The sequence below is a fragment of the Colossoma macropomum genome, unplaced genomic scaffold (assembly GCF_904425465.1).
Source record: "Colossoma macropomum unplaced genomic scaffold, Colossoma_macropomum, whole genome shotgun sequence".
In the NCBI taxonomy this organism is placed as follows: domain Eukaryota; kingdom Metazoa; phylum Chordata; class Actinopteri; order Characiformes; family Serrasalmidae; genus Colossoma; species Colossoma macropomum.
In genome coordinates this window covers 44,051,836-44,078,784 of record NW_023494795.1, presented here as the reverse complement: position 1 = coordinate 44,078,784, position 26,949 = coordinate 44,051,836, and the positions used below count along the sequence as shown (strand labels likewise).

The following is a 26,949-nucleotide window of genomic DNA, read 5'->3' as shown; positions in this document are numbered from 1 at the left end:
ACTCACTGATTCTTCCCCTGTTGTGTAGGGTTGCCAGATTTGTGGTTTTCCCACCACATTGGGTGAAGATGGTAAAGTTGTGGGGGACTTTTTTTAAAAATATTTTTAAAGCTAATTTCTAAATGTGCTGCAGCTGCAGAAAAGAGTTTTTATTTTTATTTATTTATTTATTTATTTATTTTATTTCTGGCTATTTAACTATTAATTAAAAAGGGTGGTCCACCTCCTCATCCTGATTGGTTGGACGTGGGTGGTCCTGCCTCTTGTCCTGGTTGGACGTGGGTGGTCCACCTCCTTGTCCTGATTAATTGGATGTATGTGGTCTCGCCTCCTCGTCCTGATTGGTTGGACTAGGGTGGTCCACCTCTTCGTCCTGATTGGTTGAACATGGGTGGCCCAGCTCCTCGTCCTGATTGGTTGAGGGTGTGTGGTCCCGCCTCTTCGTCAAAATTAATTGGATGCATGTGCTTCGCCTCCTCGTTCTGATTGGTTGGATGTGGGTGGTCCGCTTCCTCGTCCTGATTGGTAGGGGGTGTGGGGTCCTGCCTCTTGTCCTGTTTGGATGTGGGTGGTCCCGTCTCTGTCATGATTTAATTGGACATGTCGTCTCGCCTCCTCGTCTTGATTGGTTAGATGTGGGTGGTCCCCTTCCTCGTCCTGATTGGTAGGGGGTGTGGTCCCGCCTCTTTGTCAAAATTAATTGGATGTATGTGCTTCACCTCCTCGTCCTGATTGGTTAGATGTGGGTGGTCCTGCCTCTTGTCCTGTTTGGACGTGGGTGGTCCGCCTCCTTGTCCTGATTAATTGGATGTATGTGGTCTCGCCTCCTCGTCCTGATTGGTTGGACTAGGGTGGTCCACCTCTTCGTCCTGATTGGTTAGATGTGGGTGGTCTGCTTCCTCGTCCTTATTGGTTGAGGGTGTGTGGTCCCGCCTCTTTGTCAAAATTAATTGGATGCATGTGCTTCGCCTCCTCGTTCTGATTGGTTGGATGTGGGAGGTCCGCTTCCACGTCCTGATTGGTAGGGGGTGTGGGGTCCTGCCTCTTGTCCTGTTTGGACGTGGGTGGTCCCATCTCTTTGTCATGATTTAATTGGATGTATGTGCTCTACCTCCTCGTCCTGATTGGTTGGATGTGGGTAGTCCTGCCTCTTGTCCTGTTTGGACGTGGGTGGTCCCGTCTCTTTGTCATGATTTAATTGGACGTGTGTCGTCTCGCCTCCTCGTCTTGATTGGTTAGATGTGGGTGGTCCCCTTCCTCGTCCTGATTGGTTGGATGTGGGTGGTCCTGCCTCTTGTCCTGTTTGGACGTGGGTGGTCTGCCTCCTCATCCCGATGGGTTGGACGTGGGTGGTCCCGTCTCTTTGTCATGATTAATTGGACATATGTCATCTTGCCTCCTCGTCTTGATTGGTTGGACGTGGGTGGTCCACCTCCTTGTCCTGATTGGTTGGACATGGGTGCTCCGCCTCCTCGTCCTGATTGGTAGGATGTGCGGTCCTGCCTCCTCGTCCTGATTGGTAGGACATGGGTGGTCCACGTCCTCGTCCTGATTGGTTGGACGTGAGTGGTTTGCCTCCTCGTCCTGATTGTTAGGATGTGTGGTCCCGCCTCTTTGTCATGTTTAATTGGATGTATGTGCTTCAGCTCCTCGTCCTGATTGGTTGGTTGTGGGTGATCCTGCCTTTTGCCCTGTTTGGACGTGGGTGGTCCGCCTCCTCATCCTGATTGGTTGGACGTGGGTGGTCCACTTCATTTGTTCTTTTGTTGTTACTCTAATGTAAGAGCAGGTGAAACTCAGGCTTTTGTCTTCTTATGAATTAAAGTTGTGGATTTGCGTCATCTGCTGCGTGAGCGCTTTGATCCTGCATCTCATTAATGAAGCTGCTGTTTCCATGGAGACACGCACTTCCGCAACCACGCACGCATCCGCCTCATTAGCAACTCAAACGATGGTGGAGAGACTCGGCGCTGCCGTTCTCGCTCTTTCTCTGAAGCGCAGCTGAAGGTGGTGATTCTAGCGGTTTGTTGGTGAGATGCTCCTGATTTTGAATGATGTTTAATGCGTTTGTGATGTTTTCAGGGCTGTAGAGTTTCTGCTCCTGAATTATACGCTCTGTGTTTTAGTGCCGGTCTTTAAATCTTCAGGTCGCAGTGACTTATTGCATTTGGATGCTGTTTTCTTGTGTGGATTTATAAGTAGTTGTTTAATTTTTTTAATTTGTTATTATTGTATTACTTAAATACTGTTTAAACTGTTTGACTCCAAGACACCAGAGGTTTAATTAGTTGGAACAGAAAAAGGAATCAGTGTTGCTACATGAAATATGTGGAGTCAGACGTATTAAATAAAATGGAATTCAATTTCACAGAACTAATTATACTTGCTTTAGCAATAAGGTGTCGTAATTGACAGGCTTCACTAAAGAACAGCCTAGAAAAACAAGAGGCATCACATATAAATGTGTACAACAAAAATGTACTTCTAGTATATTATTTATATACCATATACAGTGCTGTGCTGAAGTCAGAGACCCCCTTCATTTACCAAACCAGTTGTTTGTTTTTGTTCGTGTTTATTTGTAGGAGATAGACGGTTTTGTGCAGGAGTTCGTGGCGGTGGTCCGCAGGTTGCCAGTGTGCATCAGTGCTCTTCAGTCGGTCTCCACGCTGCCGGTTCCCACTGACCCTGACGCTCTCTCTCACTTCTGCTCCACCAACCGCACTCAGCTGCAGCACATACGCAGGTAACGCTCACTGAGCTTCATCTGATCTGGTACCGGACCCCTCTGAGCAATCTCTGAGGACACGGCCTGAACAGCCTGCGTAGGAGGACCTTTTAAGCTTTAACTGCTTAACTGTGAACCCAATTTAGCCTGAAACGGTGTACCCAAACTAAAAGGGGGCGCTGTTCCCACATACTTTAGGCTGCAGTCATGATCTCAGTCTCGTTTGAAAGACCGATCTCTGACTCTTGCCGTGTTATCAGACCACATTTTGGATGATGGTGGCTCTGAAGGTGAGGAACCACAGATTTGTTGGCGTTTGATCAGTCGGTGCTGATTTTGTAAATGAGACGATCGTAACTGCTGTGAATAACTGATCATAAAATGTTTTTTGGGGAAATCGAATCCGTTTCGACAGAAGCGAAGAGGTGCAGATACCGCTACAGTGATCTAGAAAAGGTTAGAGCCCATATCATTGTGGTTTTCATTGCAATAACACGTCAATCTATGTAAACATTAGGGCTGAGGAACTAGGAGGATAATCAGATGCTGGTGATTGAGAAGAAATAGGATCAGATGTTGGTGATTGATGAATAACCCGACGACTGTGCTGGGAAGCAGTCACCTGTCTAAATTGACAATTGACGGCCTAATTTTTAAATAAATGTTTGCATGCAAGAATTATTGATCAAGGTTTAAGTGTTTGTGTTTTTATTTAAATTATTTAATTAATTAGTTAATTAATTAATTTACAGCAGTGTAGCCCAGCCCAATCGGCCTACAGCAGCTTAGCATCGCCCATTCCCATTGAAGTAGAGATGCAGGGTGTTGTTCCTGCAGACAGACTGTATCGGAGTTACAGGAGTGAAGTTGTGGGAAAACAATTCAACTCTGTGCTGTTCCTGGCTTTTGGGAAGCAAATGGATCATTACAGTTTCCAAATGATCCACACATCTGATTTATTTTCCCCCTGAGGATTTCAGCCCTGACGTAACAGTTGTACATGCTTTTTAAATGAGTTGCTAAACAGGGCGGCCTATTGGAACAATCAGAGCTCATTTGCATACTGGTCTTAAGGGGACAAAACAGCATGTTTTAATTTATGTAAAATCAGTTGTGACTGTGTACATAAACCCACAGGGAAATAAAAAGAGGGAGAAAATAGATTAATGAAAAAGCAGAATATTTTAAAATAACATTAGAAGACAAATCATCTTTGTTTTAAAAATAAAAAATTAAATACCTCCAGGGTCGACCATGTGAAAATGATTTACAGTGTTGGTCTTTCTTTAGCCACTGAATACTGCTTCTGTCTCTCTCTCTCTCTCTCTCTCTCTCTCTCTCTCTCTCTCTCTCTCTCTCTCTCTCTCTCTCTCTCAGTGATCTGGGTCTGGATGAGTTGCTGAGGAGGTGCGAGTTGGTGTTGGAGAAGTTCCGTGTTCCTGAGAGTGATCAGTGCTATCAGGCCATGGTGGGAACACACCTCTACACACACACTGCGCTGGAGATGCTGCACAACTACGAAAGGTAAGCAAGCACACACACACACACACACACACCCACCTCTGATTAATTACCCATCTGAACACCCATTTCCTTGGCTTTTTAGCACTCATTTCCATGGTTACGATATAATTTCCATGGTCTTGTAGCAAATGTTTCCATGGTTACACTATACCCATTTTTATGGTCTCAAAGAGCCAATTTCTGTTATTCCTGTACACCAATACCGTAGTCTTGTAGCCCCCATTTACCTGGATACGCCGTACCTATTTCCATGCTTTTATAGCACCTGTTTCCATGGTTACAGTGTGCTATTAGTTTCGCACAACCAGTTTATATAGTTACACTGCAATGGTTTCCATGGTTACCATATACCATTTCCATAATGTTGTTGCACCCATTTATGTAGTTACACTGTACCCATTTCTGTTATTACACTATGAGTTTCGGTAGTTTGTGTTACACCTGTTTCCATAGTTACTCTACCCACTTCCGTTATTACGCTTTCCTCATTTCCATAGTTGTGTTGGACCCGTTTCCGTAGTAGGGAGTTGACATTCCCCTTGTGCTGAATGCTGTTACAGTGAAACGTTAAAGAAACTGTAGCAGAATAAGATATAAAGATTATTCAGCACTGACTTCAGTCACAGTGCCGTTTTCTGGCTGCATAACCGGACAAACAGTGGAGCTGACGGAGGTCTGTCTTTTCTTTTTCTCTCTCGCTCCTGTAGAATAACAGCGGCAGTGGAGAAGGTGGAGTTGCTGTGGCAACAGGCGTTCGCCAAAGCCCGCGTCCAGCTGCAGGTCCTCAATCTTCAGAGAGAAGCTCAACAGGTAGCAAACAAAACATTTTATAAATACACCAAAAAAAAAAATATAAAACAAAACACTTTTAAAAATAAGCTCTTTTGGTCCTTCAACTTGTCTGTTCATCTGTGGAGATTAGTATATTTCAGACATGTAGTGATGTTTGTTTTCTGTTTGTTTTCTGTTTGTTTTTTTTATTTAACCCCTCAGATCGAGTCTCAGATGGCGCGTCTGTGGCAGAAGCTGCAGTGCTACAGGACTGAGGAGGTTACAGACAGCAGCAGAGCTGAAACTCAGAGGCTGGAGTTCGAGGAGTCTGTTTATACAAACGCTATGGTAACGTTAGTTTATGTAGTTTTGTTTGTTTGTTTGTTTACGTGCTTTGATTTACAATGGGTGGAACCAAAACGTCATAAAGCATCAAATATAGTCCTTATGGAAATTCTAGCTACAGCCTGTGAATGTGTCGTAGTCTAAACAGGGACTGGTCAGTTGTTAGGAATGTTAAACAGTGGCGGCAGCTCTATGCAGGACTCTTTACTGAGAGTCACTGTAACACTGATACATACAAGCTCAGATATACACTATATTTCCAAAAGTATTCACTCACCCATCCAAATCATTGAATTCAGGTGTTCCAGTCACTTCCATGACCACAGGTGTATAAAACCGAGCACCTAGGCCTGCAGACTGCTTCTACAGACGTTAGTGAAAGAATGGGCTCAGGAGCTCAGTGAGTTCCAGCGTGGTACCGTGATAGGATGCCACCTGTGCAACAAGTCCAGTCGTGAAATTTCCTCACTACTAAATATTCCACAGTCAACTGTCAGTGGTGTCATAACAAAGTGGAAGCGATTGGGAACGACAGCAACTCAGCCACGAAGTGGTCGGCCAAGTGTAGTGTTTGGTGGAGGGGGGATTGTGGTGCGGGGGTGTTTTTCAGGAGTTGGGCTCGGCCCCTTAGTTCCAGTGAAAGAAATTCTTAATGCTTCAGCACCAAGAGATTTTGGACAAGTTCATGCTCCCAACTTTGTGGGAACAGTTCGGGGACGGCCCCTTCCTGTTCCAGCATGACTGAGCGCCAGTGAACAAAGCAAGGTCCATAAAGACATGGATGAGCGAGTTTAGTGTGGAAGAACTTGACCGGCCTGCACAGAGTCCTGACCTCAACCCGATAGAACACCTTTGGGATGAGTTAGAGCGGAGACTGCGAGCCAGGCCTTCTCATCAACATCAGTGTCTGACCTCACAAATGCGCTTCTGGAAAAATGGTCAAAAATTCCCATAAACACTCCTAAACCTTGTGGAAAGCCTTCCCAGAAGAGTTGAAGCTGTAAACCCTATGGATTAAGAATGGGATCTCACTCAAGTTCATATGCGTGTGAAGGCAGACGAGCAAATACTTTTGGCAATATAGTGTATGAATGTCTGACAAAACTCATCGAAGGTCTTGTACAAGCTTCAAATATCTGTTTTATCTAGAACGGCCAAAAAGTTCATATGTACCAGTGCCAACACACTATTCGAAATCCCACTGGGTGGGAATGAAAATGAGCATTACTGCCATGGTGGTTCTTCCTTGTTTATTTGGCTGAGCTTTGACCTTCACCGCCTGAACTGAGGGCCTAGCTCTGATTGCCGTGGTTAATCATTTTATGATTTTATTTTAACTCAGAAAATCAAATCTTCATAAAATCCTATCAAACCTGAATGTGCATCATTACGTCTCAGCTGTCTGCATATTTATGTGGTCTGAATTGTCTTAAACCTTGTTGTGTTCTAGGCCTTGGTGCGTCGTGCGGAGGATGTAATCCACACATTAGCAGAGACCGTGGGAGAGCGCTGGGTTGGAGAACCATGGGTGGAGGAACTGGAACGGCAGAAGAACGAGTTTAGATCAGCGGTGGAGCTTCAGTACAGCAGCATCCGCACACAGTGCCTCTACCACCACTGCTACAGCAAAGTAAACGCTAACACTGCTCATTAAACATTATCTAGAACATCCGCACACAGTGCCTCTACCACCACTGCTACAGCAAAGTAAACACTAACACTGCTCATTAAACATTATCTAGAACATCCGCACACAGTGCCTCTACCACCACTGCTACAGCAAAGTAAACACTAACACTGCTCATTAAACATTATCTAGAACATCAGCATGCAATGCCTCTCCCACCACTGCTACAGCAAACACTAACGCTGCTCATTAAACATTATCTAGAACATCAGCATGCAATGCCTCTCCCACCACTGCTACAGCAAACACTAACGCTGCTCATTAAACATTATCTAGAACATCAGCACGCAGTGCCTCTTCCACCACTGCTACAGCAAACACTAACGCTGCTCATTAAACATTATCTAGAACATCCACACGCAGTGCCTCTTCCACCACTGCTACAGCAAAGTAAACGCTAACACTGCTCATTAAACATTATCTAGCACATCAGCCCACAGTGCCTCTCCCAACACTGTTATAGCAACATCTTCACTGTCTAGAACATCAACGCACTGCCTCTACCACCAGAGCTACAGCAAAGTAAACACCATCACTAATGTAACTCATGAAATACTATCTAGAACAGTGGCTGTTCTAGAAAACGTGGGGTATGGCAGGGAGTTTCGACAGGATGGCAGTCAGAATGTGTGAGTGGGGTTGTACCTGGGGTGGCTAATCAGATTTTGGCCATCTCTTGTGTGCGGATGCTCTAGATCAACCGTGCATGATCCAGAACATCCGCACACACTGCCTCTCCCTCCACTGATATCATTATCTAGAACATCTGCACCTCGTCTTCCAACATTGTTACAGCAACATCTTCACTATCTAGAGCATCTGCACACACTGCCTCTCCCACCACTGATGCAGCAACATTACGTTGTCACTAATGCTACTCGTAGTAGTGATAAAATATATGCACAAACATTTATTGTTATTATTATTATTATTATTATTATTATTAATATTATTATTAGGTTTGTAATGATTGGACTTGTGAGCTGATGCCAATACCAGATATTTTTCATGTACATTCAGTGGGTTCCAAAGTCTGAAAGCACTACTGAAAATGCATAATATGAGTGAAAATAGAATCTTTTAAAATTAACATGAATTTCACAATTTCGTAGTATTTGGTGATGTCCCCCTTCAGCTTTAAAAAGAGCTGATGAGCCCCATGAGCCTCTTATTACCGGGGAAAAAAACCCACCTGAAGTCGACTGAACACGAGCTTCACTGAAATTAATCAGTTAATGCATTTATATATTGTGTCAGCAGCTTAGTTGTTGTTGATATAAAGAAAGTGAACCTGTTTCTTAATCAATATTCTGACTCTGAGGCTTTAATTACAGACTGTTTGTCAGGCAGTTGTACACTGACCCTTGTCTGTCCGTGCGTCTGTCCGTGCGTCTGTCCGTGCGTCTGTCCGTGCGTCTGTCCGTGTTTAGGTCCACAGCTGGTACAGTCTAGCTGTGTGCGAGAGCTTCCTGCAGGACCTGCTGTGGGAGACCTGCTGTGACGGTCAGGGTGACGTTTCGGCCGGGCGAGAGTGGAAACCTGCTCTGGAGTCGTTTCTCAGAGTGCACACCTGTCCTCAGGTGGAGGAGCTAGTCCAGCTAGCGCACCTGGCTAACGTCATATCTGACCCGCACCTGCAGACCGCGGGCAGACAGCTCGCCCACAGGTGGGCTGATGATTCTTTTAGTTGGTGTGATTCCCTTTAACCCCCTTTAACTCCTCTCGTGTTCTGATCGTTGTGGATTTGCGCTTCTCCCTGCAGGTGTATGAATTTGAGGAAGCTGTTGACCTCTCCTGGTTCTGCGACCCTTCGTGACCTCCAGCTGGCGCTCCAGTGGCAGTATGAGTACCTGAAAGGCAGTCGTGAGACCGTGACCTCTGACCTGACTCCCAGGAGAAGCGTTTGTGCTGAGGTGCAGCCGGACTCTGGGTTCGTGTCTCGCTCTCTCAGACCTCCGTCTCAGTCTGACCTCAGCAAGCAGGACGCTCCGTTTCTCCGGTCAATGTCGACGCTGGACTCGATGCCTCCCGCTGGAAAACCACCGTCGCTCAGCTCCTTCGACTCCGGCTTTGAGGGAGCAGGAAGTGGTCATGCTGACACAGGAAAGGAGGGACCTCTGGGCTTACCCAGAATGCCCTGTGGCAGAGACATCACGACCAGGTAAGGGTCAGAGGTGCACTAGCGCCCTCTACTGATCAGTGTTTATAACATTTATGAGGTACAAAGTTAGATTTCTACGTAAAATGATTCTAATATCAGAATCATAACAGCTTATCTAATAGCACTCATTCTTGTTGAAGCATGATCTGTGTTGACGATATTTTAAAAAGATTAATTTTAATAATATTATAATGACATTTGGATTTTTCTTTTATTATTTTATTATTGGAACAACATAAATCCAGATAAATATATAAAATGATCCTAATATGGTGCGAATAAGTAAAATCTTCCAGAGCCATCTGTATAGTGGATCCTGTTCACAAAACAATTAAATTCTAATTTATTAATTACATTTTTTTAAATTATTTATTTATTTATTTATTTACTTCTTTGTTGTTTTCTTATGTACACTAATAAAGGAGCTGCATTTTTGTATAATTAATTAAAATGATTTGACAAGCGATTCCAGATTTTTAACAGTAGTTGGTTTTTTGTTTCGGTCTGTTGTCAGAATAGTGTAAATTGTATGGTTTTGATGTTGTGGTGTTCTGTCCAGGCTGAAGGTTCCTCAGCTGCAGATCAGTGAGGAGAACGTGTCCAGCGTGTCCGACTCGGAGGAGCTTGACCACGGCCCTGCTGGGAATAACTCCTCTAAAGCGAGTATCCACATAATCCCCAGGATAACCGCAGACTCTCTGAACTTTGAGATAAAGGTCCAGCGGTCAGCTACGCTGCCCAAAAACCCCTGGCTGAGCCTCCCGGTGGACGACCTGGAGAACTTGTACACGGTGACCATCAGCCCCAGCTCTCCTGGCCTGCAGAGGGCACCAAAGAGCCCCAGCCTTTCAGAGCGCTGCCGTGACCAGCCCACTCAGACGGACTGTGTCCACAGCCCCAAACGGAAGGTACGGACGGTCACCTTCATCTGTGGAATACTTTCAGACTTTCCTCAGATGTTACCTGGAGCTACTAATGATTATTTCTGTAATCAATTAATCCAGTAATTGAGGCATTTGCTGCGTTCAGAATCACTTCCTATTAGGGTGTCAGTACTTTGTTGGGTTGTTTGAAAATCAACAGTTATAGTTCACTATTGAATACCCATAATGCATCGCAAATTAGAGTACAGACACTACACTCCAAATTCCAATGTATACCATAATGCAGTGGTGTCTTACTAAAGTAGTAGAAACTGAGTTTTGGGAGCAGAACACACACAGACAGCAGAGGGCGCTACATGCCAATTTTATATACAAATGTCAAAAATAACGAATCTTACATCAGTGAATCAACAATGAGTACTTATCAAACAGTTAAACTGACAGGGTTAAACTTTTGGAGGCACAAATTGGCCAAATTTGGCACCTAGTCAACTAGTCAGTGTGTTGTTTGAACAGTAGTTTTATGTTGTGTTGCTGTATGAATATCATGAACGCTGGAGTTTGTTCTTCAGTTTCCTGCTGTGTAAAAGCCTGTGGTAACCCTGGTTCAGATCTCCAGCAGTGCTCAGCAGCGCCCCACAGTGTCAGTGTAACCTCACTGCGTGTGTGTGAGTGAATAAACTCCACAGTCTGGCTGATGTTTGTGCAGGATGGTGATGGAGGATTCCGAGAGGAGGAGTTCAGCCCCATCCGGAACGTTCTGTCCAGCACCATAGCAGAGGGCGGGGCTGACAGTACAGCAGAGGCTCCGCCCACTCTTCTGTGGGACACGTACGACCTGCATGATGTCAGACACGACACGTGTGACAGGTGCGTCTCTGATTAGTTTAAAACCTTCACTGGGGTTAAAATTTAAAACTTAGTTTCTGCAGGAAAGTGTAATATAAGTGTAATATATTATGAAGTCATATTGCTATTTCACTTTATTAACTGTAAGGAACTACTAACTTTAAAGAAGTGTGGGTCTGACTAGTACTGGGCAGCACTGATTTGTTAGAGTTAATGTTTGTCATTTAAAAGTTAGTATTAAGTTGTCAGCATTTATAAAGTTGACAAGTCAACAGTAAAGTTTGCATTAATTAAATCAGAGTTAGCCTTTATTAAAATTAATGTTAGTTAGCGTTTATAAAGTTCATAGGTCAATAATAACAGTTAATAGGTTAGCGTTAAAGTTAATACGTTTGTGTTGATGAAGTTGATAGGCTAGCGATAATAAAGTTATTAGGTTACTGTTCATAAAGTAAATAGGATATCATTAACAAAAGTTAATGGTTTAGCGTTAACAAAGTACGTTATTAGCTGACTTTCTATAAGGTTAATAGGATATCGTTAATAAAGTTAAGGGATCAATGTTAATGTAAGCATTAAGTTGATAAGTTAGCCTTAATGAAGTTAATTAGTTTATGTACATTATGAATATGATGCACATTAACTGTGAAATGTTGCTGAATTTATGTTTATAGATGTTAATAAAGCACTTTTTTAAGCTGTTTTGCGGATGGTATGTGTGTGCAGGTTATCAGACGTGTCTCTGGGTAACTGGGAGCTGGAGGAGCAGCAGGAGCTCCGGGCTGTGGAGGAAATCCTGGGCCGTACAGCAGGAATACTACAGGTACAGATACACCTGACTGACCCTAAATCACACTGACCCTCACTTTAACTTAAAGCGATAATTTAGTGAAAAAACCAAATCCCCCAGACTGAAGCTCTTTTACCCGGTTTTGTCTTTTTGAACAGGAGGAGGAGAACATTCTCGCTCAGGAGGAGGCTCTGGATGTTCTGCTGAAAGCTGACCATCCGGACAGACAGTGGCCTTCATGGAACCACAATGTCCAGCTCACTCAGGTGAGGATTTCTTCAGTTAAAAAAGCTGATGAAGCATTCTGCTTTATATATTCCTGAATGGTTAGTTTTCTTAGTGAGTTTCCCACAGGACTTCAAGACCACGCTGGGTGGGCCTCACTCGGACCTTCTAGGGTCGTTCTGGTCGTTGTATATTTTACAGTTAAATGCATCAAAACTGAAGCCCTGAGAAAAGAATTAAGAAGTTACGTCTATGGAGAACTTTGTGCTCCAAACAGTTTTGTGCTTTAGTCATGTAATCATGAACACGCTGGCTGTTTGGGTGTGAATGGTGATGACAGCAAAATGTCTCACCCTCAAAGCCTGATAAAGGACTTTCACAGTTCACAAATGATCAAAATAAATGACTAGAGCTTACATTTCAGCCCTCAAAGCAAATGAAGCAGAAGTGGTTACCAGTGTTCATTGTAGAAAATATAAAATACTGAATAGAGAATATCGAGAATACTATACAGAATAATTGAATCGCTTAATTTTACCCAAAATGTATCTAGGGGGGCTGACTGATACTGAGAGATGCTTTGCCGAAACAACTGGTTCATTATGAAACTGAAACCCAGCCATCACAGTCTAGATAATCAATGGGAAACAGTATGACGGTCAGTCATGTTTGCACTGTTTGGGTTCTAACAGCCTTTACTGGGTAAATTTCTTTATTTACTGTTTGATTTTTATTCTCTGAGCTGTTAGAGATCAATCAGCTGTATATTTACCTGCAGTGACCTTCCACACAGCTGCTGGGTGTCATTAAGTCATTTTAAACTTTGTCTCCTGCCACCTTCAGGCAGTCTGGAACTGTTTCAGTTGAGTTTTCTTTTGGTTTGGTTGGTAAATTTCACTTTTTGTTTCAATCCCTACATTGGAACTGAGGGTCACCCTCAATGTACTTCAGAGTCAAAATAAAGGTTGATTGAATGACAAGGCAGCTGTGATTGACTGATTCAGTGCACATACCTGTCCGTTAATCCTCCAGATGTCGTCCAGTGACCTGGCTGAAGCTGGAGTGATTGGACTGGAGGAGGAGTCCAGCTCACCCCTGCACTTCGGTTACCACGACGACGTCTCCTCTTCAGGTCCAAACTCTGAGGCTCTTGCACCCACTGACCTGCATCCGAACCGAAGTGGAGTTGTTCAGGAGCTGAAGGACCTGCAGGTTCTGGAGGAGCGGATCTTGGAGGAGGAGCTGAAGATCCAGGAGCTGCGACTCTCAGAGAAAACGCCAGAAAGGAGGAGGTAGAGATGGAACAATGAACGTTTTTCATGATATCATTATCACTGTTTTTCTTCACAATAAAGCAAAAATACTGAACACTGTGATACTTCTGTTCACTGAGGTCTCGTATTTGGTTCTTTCTCATCTGTAACAGGAAGTTCCTGGAGGAGCTGGAGCGGGAGAAGAAAGAAGTGGAGGAGCTGGAGAGGAGTTTGAGCAGAGAGGAGAAGCAGCGGGATGGAAAGGTGAAGAAGCGGCCTAGGGGTCAAAAGGTGGTGAAGTGTTCCATCATGGAGATGGCCTCGGCGCTCAGGAGCTTTGAGGAGGACGATGAGGCTCTGCTGATGAACTGCAGGCGCCAAACGCAAGAGTCAAAACCAGAGGCTATCGGATCTACACATCCACGTTTAACTTCAGATGGAGCTACGAGAAACTCCAAACCTTCAGATTCGGCCACAGATAAATTTATCTCCTGCATGGACTCTGGTTTATCTTCTAAATCCAGACTTTCTAATTCAGCCACAGATGAAATTGATGGCTATATTGACTCAACTTCATCTCATGAACCACATTTAACCACAGAAGAATCCACCAGTTCCAAACCTTCTACTTCAACCACAGATGAAGTTAAAGACTTGAATCAGGATGTATTTGACATTCATAAAGACCCAGACTTAGCTGCTAATGAAGAACCAGAACCTGTCACAAAGGAATCCACCAATAACGACTTGTATTTGAGTTTGGACTGTGGTCAGGATAAGCTGTCTTTGGTTTCTATCACCTCCAGCTCAGATGGAGATGCTTTACCACATGGTTGTCCTTCAGAAAAGGAGTATACTGTTTCTGAGATTAACATTCTAGATCCTGAGAAGCAAAAGTCCGACTTCATCTGTGCAGTCTTAAATCTGTCCAACATGCAAGTTTCCACTGCTGGAGATCCAAATGAGCCTCCAGATCCTTCTGAAATCAGACAGGAGACGTTTATAGACCTTTCTGAATCGGGCATAAGTGAGAATGTCCAGTCTGAGAGCAGGCCTGATGCCAACAAAGACCATCACTTCAGGAAGGATGCAGTAGAATCAGAGATTTATTCAGCAGAAGGTTTGGCGCCCCTAGAGACTGGTCAAGAAAGAGCAGCGTTTGATCCAGGTGGTCCAAAACCTCTTCCCCGAACGCCCAGGCTGAACAAGCCATCACTACGCAATCAGACGAGCTCAATATCTGAGGAACATGTACAAGGTCGGGATGATGACAACTCATCTGTGGCTTCGTTTTCCAGTGTGGCACCCTCTGCTGGCCCAAAACCAAAAGAGCGCAAAAACCCTCCTCTGAAAATCCTTCCAGCTGTGGCTGAACACAACAGAAACAATAACAACCCTCGCTGTGTGGATCTCCATGGGCCTGGTTCTGAAACTGTTAGAGATTCTGAGTGCGAACATGAAGCTATGGATCAGACTGAAGCGGAGTGTGAGGGTCCGATTTCAGAAACAGAGTCTTATGGACCATGTGAGAAGAATGATGCTGATGTCATGAACATGAGGAACGATGATGGACCCTCTACTAGAAGCGTGTGCAGATCACCTGTGCTCCAGCAGCAGCTTCAAATCTCCACCAGAGAGGTTTGGATGTGATATCTAATCTAATCTAATCTAATCTAATCTAATCTAATCTAAACTAATCTAATCTAATCTGGCTACATACACTAATATAAGAATGTTTCACAAAGCTTAGTGAGTCCAGCAGGAGTCGAGTTAATGTGGAAGCAATAATACAGGAAATCTGGGACGACCTCAATATCAGATGTTCCAAGTGCACATCAGCGGATATATAAACATGTTAAAATAGTCACACAAACAGTCAGTCTGCTCTTCCTGAACAAAGTGCTTCATTTAATATCAATGATTATATCTGTCAAATCCACACATCTGTTTGATGGTGAAAGTATTTATTTATTTATTTATTTATTAATTTTTTTTAGGTTAACAGTTATCTTCTGATACTCTTAAAGATGGATCTTCTGGGGTTATTTAGTAAAGAGAGTTTTATTTAGAACCATTTAGTTCTGTGTAGAACCATTTGAAGATTAAATAATTCTTTTGCATGGTAAAATGGTTCTTCAGACTCTTGTATATGGTCCTGTATAGCACCAAAAGGGTTCTTCTATTGTGATGGAAAGCTTGATATGCTAGCTATACAGAACCATACACAACACATTCTCCATCTGAAGAACCACTTCACCATGCAGAGAACCATTTAAGCATGAAATAGTTTTACATAGAACTCACGGTTGTAAATAGAACCATTTCTTTTGTTAAAGAACCTTTAAAGAACCATCTTTAAGAGTGTACTGATATGATTCCAGTATCACTGTGTTGCTAAGGAACCTCTCTAATGGACAGTCCTAATTTTGGGCTTTAACTGTCCAGCCTTACTAAGAAATCCTGCTATGTAAATTGAGCTGCTGTTCTACTGTCACACTATAGTTCTTCAAGCTTTTGTAAACAGGTTGAGGTTCTATGTGGTAGCATTGTTTATTAGCAGTCCTGAAGAACCTCAGCAGGTGTGTGTGTGTATGTGTGTGTATGTGTGTGTGTATATATATATATATATATATATATAATATAGTGTGTGTGTGTGTGTGTGTATAGAAGTGCCTATTTTTTTTTTGCTGTTGTAGTTTTGGCATATTTTGAATAGTGGCCGGTTTGCATCATAACAAAATGTAAATTAAACATTAAATAAAAACCTAGGCGTCTCTGCCCCAGGTGTTTGTTTGTTTTTTTTTTTATAATATGGTCCTTTTTAGTGTTCAACACCCCTGGTTTACTTCCTGGTTATCTGTGTTTGTGTAGATGAGTGATTATCTGACCCCTGTAGTGCTGGACACTGGCTCTGGACTGGTGAAGGCTGGATTTGCAGATCAGGATCTTCCCTCTGTGATATTCCCAAACGCTGTCGGCCTGCCCAAATACGAGGTAAACCAACTTCTTTCTTTGTTTTTTTGTCTATTTGGGGGAAGGGGGGGGGGTTCAGTTCTGTCTGTGTTATGTCTGTGTTTAATGTAGAACAGCCATGTGCAACATACTATTAGAAATCCCATAGGGGTGCTAGCAGAAATTAGCAATAATGCAGAGGTGTTGTCTTATTTTTGACCCTGAACTGAAGGCCGTGGTTAATTCACAAAATATTAATTTTAGTATTAATATTTTGTGAATTAACCACTATTAATTTTAGTAGCTACACAATTAAAGACCTCCTAAAATAATCTTTCATATTCGACTTGTATCTGTTTTCAGACAGTTTTTATAACTATCCCTAGAACATACATGTTTATTTATCTATTTATTTGTTTATTTATTTATTTTGGTCCCCATGACTTTCATAGCTGAAAATGCATTAAAGTTTGTAAAACTTTGTACGTGGTTTGTTTGGGTGTGTCATTAATTTCCCTCGTCTGTGTGTTTCTGCAGGAGGTGATGAGCGGCAGTGCGGAGCGGGACATGTATGTAGGTCATGATGCCCAGCACATGCGGGGGGTCTTAACGCTCCACTACCCAATGAAGAACGGCATCATCAGCAACTGGGACCAGATGGAGACGGTGGGTTTGCTGATGAGAGGCGCCTACTGAATATGTAGCGGAGTAATCGCAAACTGGGATCAGTTGTGATAGTTTGCTTTTATTAGTTGAATGAATGTTCTTAAAGAATGTTCTAGTTTTAGAACTGGAACAAGGACACTAATGGAAGTAAGGAGTCACCAATTAGCATTGTCTAAGGCCCTGTCCCGTTTCTCATTTCTACCCCTGCCCCTTTTGAGTGTTGCCCCTTGTTACTGAGTTACAGGGTAGTGGTTGAAATCTTCCCTCTGAAATGGGACCCTCAAATAAAAAGAGCATCACTTCATTAACAGCTACCAGCGCTGCTCTGTAGGCGACCCTGCCAGTCTGCAGTGACAGCAGAGGAGGGTAAAGTTCAGCTCCTCACTTTAGTTACATTTAGGGCATCATATGATCTTCAAAGAGGGGGGCAATTATTTATCACCCACCCCTAATTCTTCAGTGATATGAAGCTGAAGTCAGATATTCACCAGCTTCTTGTTCGAATTTTCCTGTTCCACCTTAAATGGAGCAGCAGTTCCGATGCCTGAGGAGCCCCTTCTTTCTCATAACTCTCTGAAGTCTCTGAAGATCCTCTGTTTGGAGGGTCATGTAGCCCCAACACTTCACCCCAACACTTCACCCCACCCCTCTATCTCAACAAGAATCAGTGTGCGCAGTATTGATTTAACAGCACAACCAATGTTAGCCATTAAGTAAACAAAGCAGGCAAGTAAAGATGCTGATCAGCCAGTTTGGCCACTTTCATTCTCAGCACTGCAGTAACACTGACGTGGTGGTGGTGTGTTAGTGTGTGTTGTGCTGGTCTGAGTGGATCAGACACAGCAGTGCTGCTGGAGTTTTTAAACACCTCAGTGTCACTGCTGGACTGAATAGTCCACCAACCAAAAATATCCAGCCAGCAGCGTCCTGTGACCACTGATGAAGGACTAGAGGATGACCAACACAAACTGTGGTACAAGGTGGACTGACAAGGTAGGAGTGTCTGATAGAGTGGACAGTGTTTAAAACTCCAGCAGCACAGCTGTGTCCGATCCACTCACACCAGGCAGCAGTGATTGTCTATAGCAGGTTAAGTTGTAGGTGTTACTGAATGCCGGGACTTGGTGATGTAATTGCATTATGGGATGTATCTCCTGATGAGGCGTGTGTTTGTGTGCAGATCTGGCAGCATGTGTTCCAGCAGCTGCGTGTTGATGCTGAAGATCACCCGGTGCTGCTGACGGAGGGCGTGATGAACCCTCTGGTTAACCGGCAGCGCATGGTGCAGCTGATGTTTGAATCCTTTAACATTCCGCTGACCTTCATTGCCCTGCAGCCCGTGCTGGCACTGTACGCAGCCGGACGCACCACAGGTCACTACATACCCACACGCTATTATTAGTGTATTACAGTCTGTCAGAATGACTCTGTGGATCAAATGAACATTATAGAGGCTTTTTAAATGAAACGGTAGAAGCCATATCGCCCCCTACACTTCCTGTAGTGTATTACAGTCTGTCAGAGTGACTGTACTTACACTAAAATGTGTTCACTTTTATAGTGTTTTTATTGTGTGTGTGTGTGTGTGTGTGTGTGTGTGTGTGTGTGTGTGTGTGTGTGTGTGCGCGTGCAGGTGTGGTGTTTGACTCCGGTGATGGTGTTAGTCACAGTGTTCCAGTGTTTGATGGTTACTCTCTGCCTCACGCTGTTCAGCGCTTTGCTCTGGCCGGAGCCGACGTCACCCTGCAGCTCAAAAAGGTACCAAGAACAATGGTGGAACCTCAGTAACACAACGCACAAAGCTGTGCGTAGTACCTGATGTAAAAGTGTTTTTGAAAATTTTAGTGGAAAGTAAAAGCTTAATTGGTCTATTTCTTCCCTAAAGAACCATGACGAAGCTAAGTATGAAGAACCATGTAAAGGTTTACCTTCAACATGAAGGTTCTTCGCCAATATAAGGGTTCTTCCTACTTTATTTATATCATTATATAAATATGTACAAATGTATAAATGTGCTATTGATGTACTATTCTATTCAAGTTGATGGAACAAGTACATCTACTGCTTGCGTTCACTTGTTTTACTACCATTGTGAGGACCAAATAAAGTTGAACAGCTTGACATTTTGTACCTTTTTGCTGCTCCTCACAAGTAAACATGCTGTTTTCATTACAAATTCACCTTTTTTTGGAAATTTAAATTTAAAAGGTTGCTTTTTGGTTACTGAGGTTTAAATGTAATGTAGTGCTTTGCTACAGTAATGCAGTAGTCAGTGGAGGTCCTCAAGTAGTGTGTGTGTGTGTGTGTGTGTGTGTGTGTGTGTGTGTGTGTGTGTGTGTGTTAGCTGTTGCTGGAGCAGGGTGTGTGTATGCGGACGTCGGCAGAGTTGGAGATCGTGCGCGAGATTAAAGAGAGATGCTGCTGTGTGGCTCCGGATTATGAGGCGGAGCTTAACACAGGGGGCGGAGCCAGGACACAATCTCACTACACTCTACCTGACGGGCAGGTCGTCTCCCTGACAACAGAGCGCTTCAGGTACATTTTCTCTTTAAATATATTTTTTATTATTATTTTAGGTTATTCAGTCTGACTCAGTTCTGTATTGTCAGTTTTTTATTATTATTATTATTATTATTATTATTATTTTATTTATTTTTTATTTTTTATTTTATATATATATTTTTTTCTTTCAGGGCTCCTGAGATCCTGTTTAAGCCAGAGCTGATTGGTTGTGATCATTATGGGATGCATGAGAGCATTTTTAAATCCGTTCTTCAGTCAGATATAGACCTGCGGAGGAGCTTCCTGGGAAACATCGTTCTGTCTGGTACACACACACACACACACACACACACACACACACACACACACACACACACACACACACAAAATACTGGATTGTCTTATTTTCTTTCCATATGGTACCATTTGTGTGCTCAAGCTATTTATATATTCAATAATATGTGGCCATTAGTTGCTAGTAGTTGTAGCTAAGTAGTGCAATGTGGGAAAACATGTATGGTTGTTTATTTATTTATTTTTTTTGTATGATTCAATATCTGCATTTATCAATCATGTGCATCTCTTAATGCTTAATTTCAAGTCTGAACAGTAATTTGAACCTTGAAAAAATTTGTTATTCAGACTTATATTTAAAAAAAGAAACTTGAATAGTCAACAGAAATAGGAGTAAATTCTCCACAAACTCGCTGCCTTTTTATTCTCCTTTATTTCAGCACCTAAACAAGCTAACTTTTCTAGATGAAAGCTCCACTAACTTAAAATAGCCAGCATTAGCAAACTCAATCCCAAATGATGAGGCTAATGCTAGCTAACTCTGCTAGCCAATATCAAAGATCAGCTTTTTCTACTAACTGTAAATAGTTGCTGTAAATTGTGCTGTAGAGTGAACGGCTAGACTTTTTCTCCCTAAAGAGTAAAACCCAGTAGGCATTCATGACTGTTATTCATGACTGATATAAAAAACCCTCTAATTTCTGAAAATATAGCGTTAGAAAAATGGGGGGAAAATATGGTTAACTTTAATGAGATTTTAAGTGACTTTGGGCCGTTCCTATCGCACAGTGTGAAGAGCAGCTGTTTTCTAATGATGTAAAAATGATAAATAATCAATAATTTAAAAGGTTTGGCAAGCAGTTCAGAGTGTGAGCTCCTAATACTGTACTGAGGAACAGAACTGCAGAATTATTTTAATAATAACTCAAACTAAGACTGAAAGATGAATCATTTAATTTCAAATTTGAGTGCAGTTTTTAAGTTGTAAGTGTTATTATAGCCTACGTTATCAACAACAATGTGGACAAATTTAACACCACACAGAGCTTGTGATCTGCCTGTAGAGGAGTTGGACCAATTAGAATCAAGCACACACTTGTGTGCTGTGACATCACAACCACAGAAAAGGTGGATATGCTGGTCTTCATCATCTTATTATATATATATATATATATATATATATATATATATATATATATAACATTGGTCAGAAAAATCACAATTATTTGCCCAAAACTTTCAGTCCGACATCAGGCATTAATAAATATTAGTAGTAGCCAGTTCATTTGGTTGAATTATTTTTTTAAGGCAGTCATTTTGTAGTCACCATTATACAAGTATGCAGATAACAAGATACAAAGACAGGTCAGAACTCGCTGGTTCCCTCACCTCTTGTGTACTGAGCTGCAGCCTGAGGTCAGTTAGTCCAGTTTAGTGTCAAAGGAGCCACATCAGACTGTAATGAGTTAATAAGTTAACAGGGAAAAGAGAGCAGAAGGAAAAGCCAGTCTCTTGGGGTTAGCAGTTAGCCATTAGCCTAGCATGGAGACTTGTCAGCTCTCCGTGTGCTCCACCTACGGCGCTCCTCGCTCGGCCGGCTGCTTCAGGCGATGCCGCGGTCTCGGCCTACAAGCCGAGAGGCTCCGCAGCTCCTCAGCTTAAAGTGACAGAGTGAACGGCTGTAATATTTAGTCCAGCAGCGTCTGACGCTCGGAGATTAAAGCTCGAGTGTGAGACACACAAACGAGACAAACGACTTTCAGGCGGAAAACTACAGTCAGCAGCGTTTAGAGGAGCCGCTGTGGGCTTTACACACACTCGCCTTCATCTCGCTAGGGCTAGAGACACACTGACATCTGACTGTATATTGATCTGTTCTGTTTTTGCTGTTTTACTCAATGAAATTTCAGATTTACTTAAGTTATTAAATATGGTTCTTATTAAAATGAAGAGACGTCCAGAATAACACGCCACTGAGAATCAACAGAAAGGTTTATTTAAGCATCTAAAATGGTTTTATTTATCAGAAATAACATAAATATGCTATACTGCAAGTAATATCAATTTTTCCGTGATATAAATTGCCTGCACTGCACACAATTAATATCCATAAAAATAAAATTAAATTTTTTGTTCATTTTTGTTATTGTGAGTCAGTCCTACCAGTAGGTGTTTAGTTTTTAGTCTTGTCTCTCTGTGTTGTTGAGGTGGGAACACTCTGCTGGCCGGTCTGCCGGAGCGTCTGCGGTCAGAGCTTGGCCGTTTGGCCCCGGCAGGGGTCTCTGATAGCGTGAGGGTCCTCAGCCCCCCTGGCCGTGACTTCTCCGTATGGAAAGGGGGCGCTGTTCTCTGCGGCCTGCAGACTTTCAGCTCTGCCTGGATCAGCCACGACGAGTACGAGGAGTTCGGACCCAACATCGTCCACAGAAAGTGCTTCTGACCCGCCGGACCTCTGAGTGGGCTGCTGGGACAAATGTGTCGAACACGTTTCTGCTTCTGTTTTTGGCCTTAGTGACTGAAATTTGTGCCAAATTTTCACTCTGAAAGACAATTTAGGGAGAAAAAGAGAAATTCTAAGCAGGAATGACTTTTTTTGAGGGATATGTGCTCTTAATTTAATATCGGAATGACTTTTTTTTTTTGTTTGTTTGTTTGTTTGTTTTGCTATATGAAGAGGTTGAACAAATAATAAATTTTGTAAGTGTTATTAAAGCCAAACATGATCTTAAATCCCAAAACCTCTGAAATGGTGCCGTATTTATCACGTTTCTTAAATTTATTTTTTTAATAATAATGAAACCGGGTCATTTAAAGGCTAAATATGTATTTATGTGAATATAATCTAAATCTATTTACTTTTCTATGTTGATGTGGTGCCTTTTTCCCCTCCCTCTCCTCCTTGGTGTCTTACTTAAATCTAATATAGCTTATTAGTGCACTTGATGTTAAATGCTTTTATTTTCTCTTTTTAGAAGATTTAGTGCACTAAATGAGTATTTTCTAGTCAGAAATGATATGAAGACAAACTGAGCCCCAACTTTTTTCTCCTGTTCCAGTAAGAATTAGCTGTAAATCTTCCAATGCACCCATTATAGCATCTCACTGGGTTTCACAGAGAGCCATAATCAACACCAGCACTTATTTATTGCATCATCTCAAAAGCTTTACTCGTTTAACTTAGGCTTGTATTTGTTTTCAGTGTGAAAAACTAACCATTTCACATTTGCTTTAGTTTGATTTTCCACTGTTTTGTCTTTTTTTTTCTTTTTTGTATATATATTCCTCATGATTGGTATTTATATTGAGTTAAAGCTGTTTGTCGATGGTGCTGGACGTCTAATTTGCTGTATTCTGTCTGTTTGAGGCTGATTTTGATCTAAATTATCTGTAATTTCTCTCTGGAGATCTGGACCAAACCCTCCTGTGGTTTGCTGTGAGTGAATCTGATGGTGTTTGCACATTTATGTGGTTGTATAAGTATTTTCTTTAATATTTTCCCCTCACGTTTGTGTGTTTGTGTGCTGGGGGGGGTTAGTGATGTTTGTGTGGTCAGTGGTGGGATTAGGCTGCTGGGAGGAGGTCAGTAGGCCTTTGAAAGGAAAAGTGGACAGCTCAGTGTCCTGGAATGTGTGCGTGTCTTGTACCACTGTCTGTTACACCAGATACTGTGACCTTTTTAATAAATATTTTAAATCTGATTCTCCTCCTGCTGAGTGCTTTAACTCTCACTGCTCTCGGGCTGCCTGGGCTGGATTAAAGGGCCCATATCATGGAAAAACTAATGTGCCCTGAGTTTGTTTGTGTGTGCTTTTGACATTTAAGTAACTGACACTGTCTTTGCTGATTTAGTGTTTCATTAAAATGCAGTGCTCTCCACAAATATTGGCACCCCTGATAAACATGAGCAAAACAGGCCATCATCGTTCTTTATTGCTGATCCTTTTGATTTTTTTTGTTTCAAAATATTAACAAAAATCTAACTTTTATTCAAAGTACAGTGATTCGTTTTTTCAATCTTATCAGGGTAATAAATGTTCTCAAATCTGTGTACCGTTCATTTAATCCTTTGTACAGCCTCCCTTTGGAAACATAACAGCCCTGAGTCTCTCCTGTAATGCTTAATGAGACTGGAGAACACATGGCAAAGGATTTGTGACAGTTTCTCCTACAGAACTTCTCCAGATCCTTCAGATTCTGAGGTCCACACTGTAAACTCTTAAGCTCATCCCACAGGTTTCCTAAGGGGTTTAGGTCGGAGGACTGGAGTGGCCATGGCAAAACCTTAATTCTGTGGTCAGTGAACCATGTTGATTTTGAGACGTGCTTGGGATCATTGTGCTGGGAGATTCAAACTATGGCCCAGTTTAAATGGTTTTACTGGAGAATTCGTCACCGTTACTAAATATTTCTACAGGTTCTCCAAAGGAGAAGCTAATAAAACCTGCTTGGTTGTGTTCAACTCATAAAAATAAAGGTACCAAAAGGGTTCTTTAAAGTTTAGCCATAGGAAAAAAACACACTTTTGGTTCCCTAAAGAACCTTTCAGTGGATGGTTCTTTGAAGAAACATTTTTGTAAATGAAATGTGTGACTGTGAAGAAACTTTTAATGTTTAACCTTAAAACCTAAAAATCCCAGGTTTATGGCATACTAAGGCTTAGTATTCAGTAACTACACAGACTATGAAGCAAACTAGCTGAGCTGGTCTTAGATTATAGAAGGGTGTAGTAAAAAATCTTATTTCTGCTGATACTCGATGGAGTCTCTGATACCGTGTATCAGAATTAATTGTCCAGGGCCTTTGGAAGAAAAACAGCTCCACAGTATCACAGATCCACCACCATACTTCACTGAGGGGATGAGGTACTTTTCTGCATTACTGTCTTTGTGTCCACGCCAAACTTAATTCTGGGGTTTGTTGCAAAAACCTCTGTTTTGGTCTCCTCTGACTATGGAACATAGTCCTGCTGAAAGTTCCAGTAACATCTGGCAAACTGTTGGAGCTTGAGTCTCTCCGTTCTTGACAGCAGTTCTTGCTGTTTTCTTTGGTCTTTCTCACAGTGATGGACGACTGGGGGAATTTGACCTGTCTTTTATCTCATGTATATTGCCCAGTGCATCAGGAAGTTATGGCTGACCATTCCAGTGTTCCTTATCGCTCAGGTAAACTTTAAAACATAAAATATGAAAGGGAATATACTTCAGTTAGATTTCACTCTTAAGAATTCCCAGGGGCACCAACAATTGTGGCACACAGAGATTTGAGAATTTTTTTGTGACAAAATTTAGTTTTTTCTTTCAATCGTTATACCATAAGTAAGTGGTGGATTTTTGCTAATATTTTGAATGACAGATCAAAAGAATCAGTAGTTAAGAATATTTTTACAGCTCATTTTGATTATAATTACTAGGGATGCCAATATTTGTGGAGGACACGGTATATTGTCTGGTTGCACATGATGGCTTCACACCAGTTCACACCAATAAAAAACATTGTCATTTCAGCCAATTGTGAAAAACAGTCTTGTTTATTAAAGAAACACAAGTTTGACTCCCATTAGTAAACTGGAGAATTCTATGCAGGTAATTGGCTGTGATGTCCCAAAAACGATCATGTTTACATAGCCATCTGTTCAACCTACAGCAGTTTAGCCCCACCCACTCACCCAGAAGATATAAGGAGTGTTTCAGCCCAAACTGCAGCGCAATACAAGGCAGCCAATCAGGTCAGAGCTTATTTACATTAAATCACTCTTAAACGAGGGACACTATGTTAGCTGGAGTGAGGAGGGGAATCAAAGTATTGACAGAGTTGACAGGTTTGCAGTTTTCACACCAAATTGGGCTTGTTTGAAAACACAGTTGCAGATTAAATTTTTGAAGTTGCGGGGTGCATTTTTTTTTGGGCTCCTTTCAAAATGTATCCTGGCTGTGAAAAAGATTGACTGCAGACATTAGAAAATGAAAACAAATTGTCTGATGAGTGGTGAGTAGTAGAATACAGCCGAGAGGAGATGAGTAAAAGTTAGAAAGTTGTAATGTAGCGTAAACTCAAGAAAAGTATCCTTACTTTGGTGAAATAAAAGTATTTGAAATGAATTTAAGTGCAAAAAACAATTAGTGACTAAAGGTAGATTCTTTTTCTCATAGGTGTAACTAAAATATTTGCTCAAGCACAGAAAGTCTGTTGATGTGACTGTTTTTGACTGTTTTTCCTCTAATTTCATGTATTAGCCTATACAGTTAATCTTAACTTCATGTAGAAGTTATTTATTTACAGTGATTGTTCATGTTTGTAGCTCAGTAAAATCTGTGTAGATATTCATAATAGATTAGCACCTTCTTACACAAAGCTTATGTCAGCTTTTTCGCCAGCTTCTTGTTCGAATTTTCCCGTTCCACCTTAAATGGTGCCTCAGCCATCAGAAAGTAACTGCTGCACCATTTAAGGTGGAACGGAAAATTCAAAGAAGAAGCAGGCTGATGGGAAGCCAGCTTCAGCCTGTCCTCCTTACTGTGTTATGGGGTGTTTATTTTTATATGCATAAAGATTAGAAGTGATTCACACATTGATGGATTTGCTGATGTGTGTCTGATTGTGTTTCTCGCGCTAAACTCGGTTTTTAATGTCAGCTGCAGACTGAATCCTCTCCTGCTGCTCTGGATAACCAGCACCGTCACAGTTATTAAATAGAAATAAAACCTACCGAGAGCAGCTCATGTGTCCTAGATTAATCTTTGTCTGAGGATTATAACTAAACAAATTCAGTGAAATCGGCTAAGTGATATATGGCCGATTTAATCACGAGAACTCATCATCTCTCCATAGAAGTGTATTTGTTTACAAGCGGATCTTGACCGCTCCAACATGGCGGACACGCAGACGCATCGCTGCAGACAAGGCGATGTGTAGCTATGTATATCTATGGCACAGTGCACTGCTACCCAACTAACCAGCCCAACAACACATTTACACACCTCCAAACTATTAATCCCAGCTTTTTACAGGGTTTCAGTCTGTCTCACTACTGTCTCTGCGCGTTATTATACGTGATTAATGTTTATATTAATTTGGAGAACTTTATTATAATTTAATAATTTAAAGAGTTCCACAAAAACTTTAAACCGTGTTTAAACGTGTTAGGTTGACATGCAGCTTTGTGCTGAGATTCAAAAAGCAATAAAGAAAAGACAAGTGACTGTCGGAGTTTCTGACCAATTAAAACACTGCAGAGGAGGAGCTGAGCGGTCGGACTCCGCCCCCTGTAGCGCGCGCTTTCTCCAAGCGTTCGATTGGACTGTTTGAATCCAAACACGAC

The 26,949-nt window shown here is 42.1% G+C and overlaps 1 protein-coding gene across 1 annotated transcript in view; it reads left to right on the top strand.

Moving 5' to 3' along the window:
- Positions 1-23,329, top strand: part of LOC118816023 — a 30,556-nt gene extending 7,227 nt beyond the window's left edge. Inside the window, exons 7-26 of the mRNA XM_036582510.1 lie at positions 2,586-2,746; positions 4,106-4,252; positions 4,960-5,062; positions 5,246-5,371; positions 6,819-6,998; positions 8,486-8,721; positions 8,818-9,216; positions 9,776-10,124; positions 10,810-10,970; positions 11,676-11,772; positions 11,898-12,005; positions 12,997-13,256; positions 13,391-14,855; positions 16,089-16,211; positions 16,707-16,835; positions 18,016-18,208; positions 18,469-18,593; positions 19,180-19,370; positions 19,529-19,662; positions 21,839-23,329. Coding sequence (XP_036438403.1) covers positions 2,586-2,746; positions 4,106-4,252; positions 4,960-5,062; positions 5,246-5,371; positions 6,819-6,998; positions 8,486-8,721; positions 8,818-9,216; positions 9,776-10,124; positions 10,810-10,970; positions 11,676-11,772; positions 11,898-12,005; positions 12,997-13,256; positions 13,391-14,855; positions 16,089-16,211; positions 16,707-16,835; positions 18,016-18,208; positions 18,469-18,593; positions 19,180-19,370; positions 19,529-19,662; positions 21,839-22,071 — 4,920 coding nt within the window. The 3' untranslated portion in view covers positions 22,072-23,329. The remainder of the gene's footprint in view (positions 1-2,585; positions 2,747-4,105; positions 4,253-4,959; positions 5,063-5,245; positions 5,372-6,818; positions 6,999-8,485; positions 8,722-8,817; positions 9,217-9,775; positions 10,125-10,809; positions 10,971-11,675; positions 11,773-11,897; positions 12,006-12,996; positions 13,257-13,390; positions 14,856-16,088; positions 16,212-16,706; positions 16,836-18,015; positions 18,209-18,468; positions 18,594-19,179; positions 19,371-19,528; positions 19,663-21,838) is intronic.
- Positions 23,330-26,949: the final 3,620 nt, after the last annotated feature.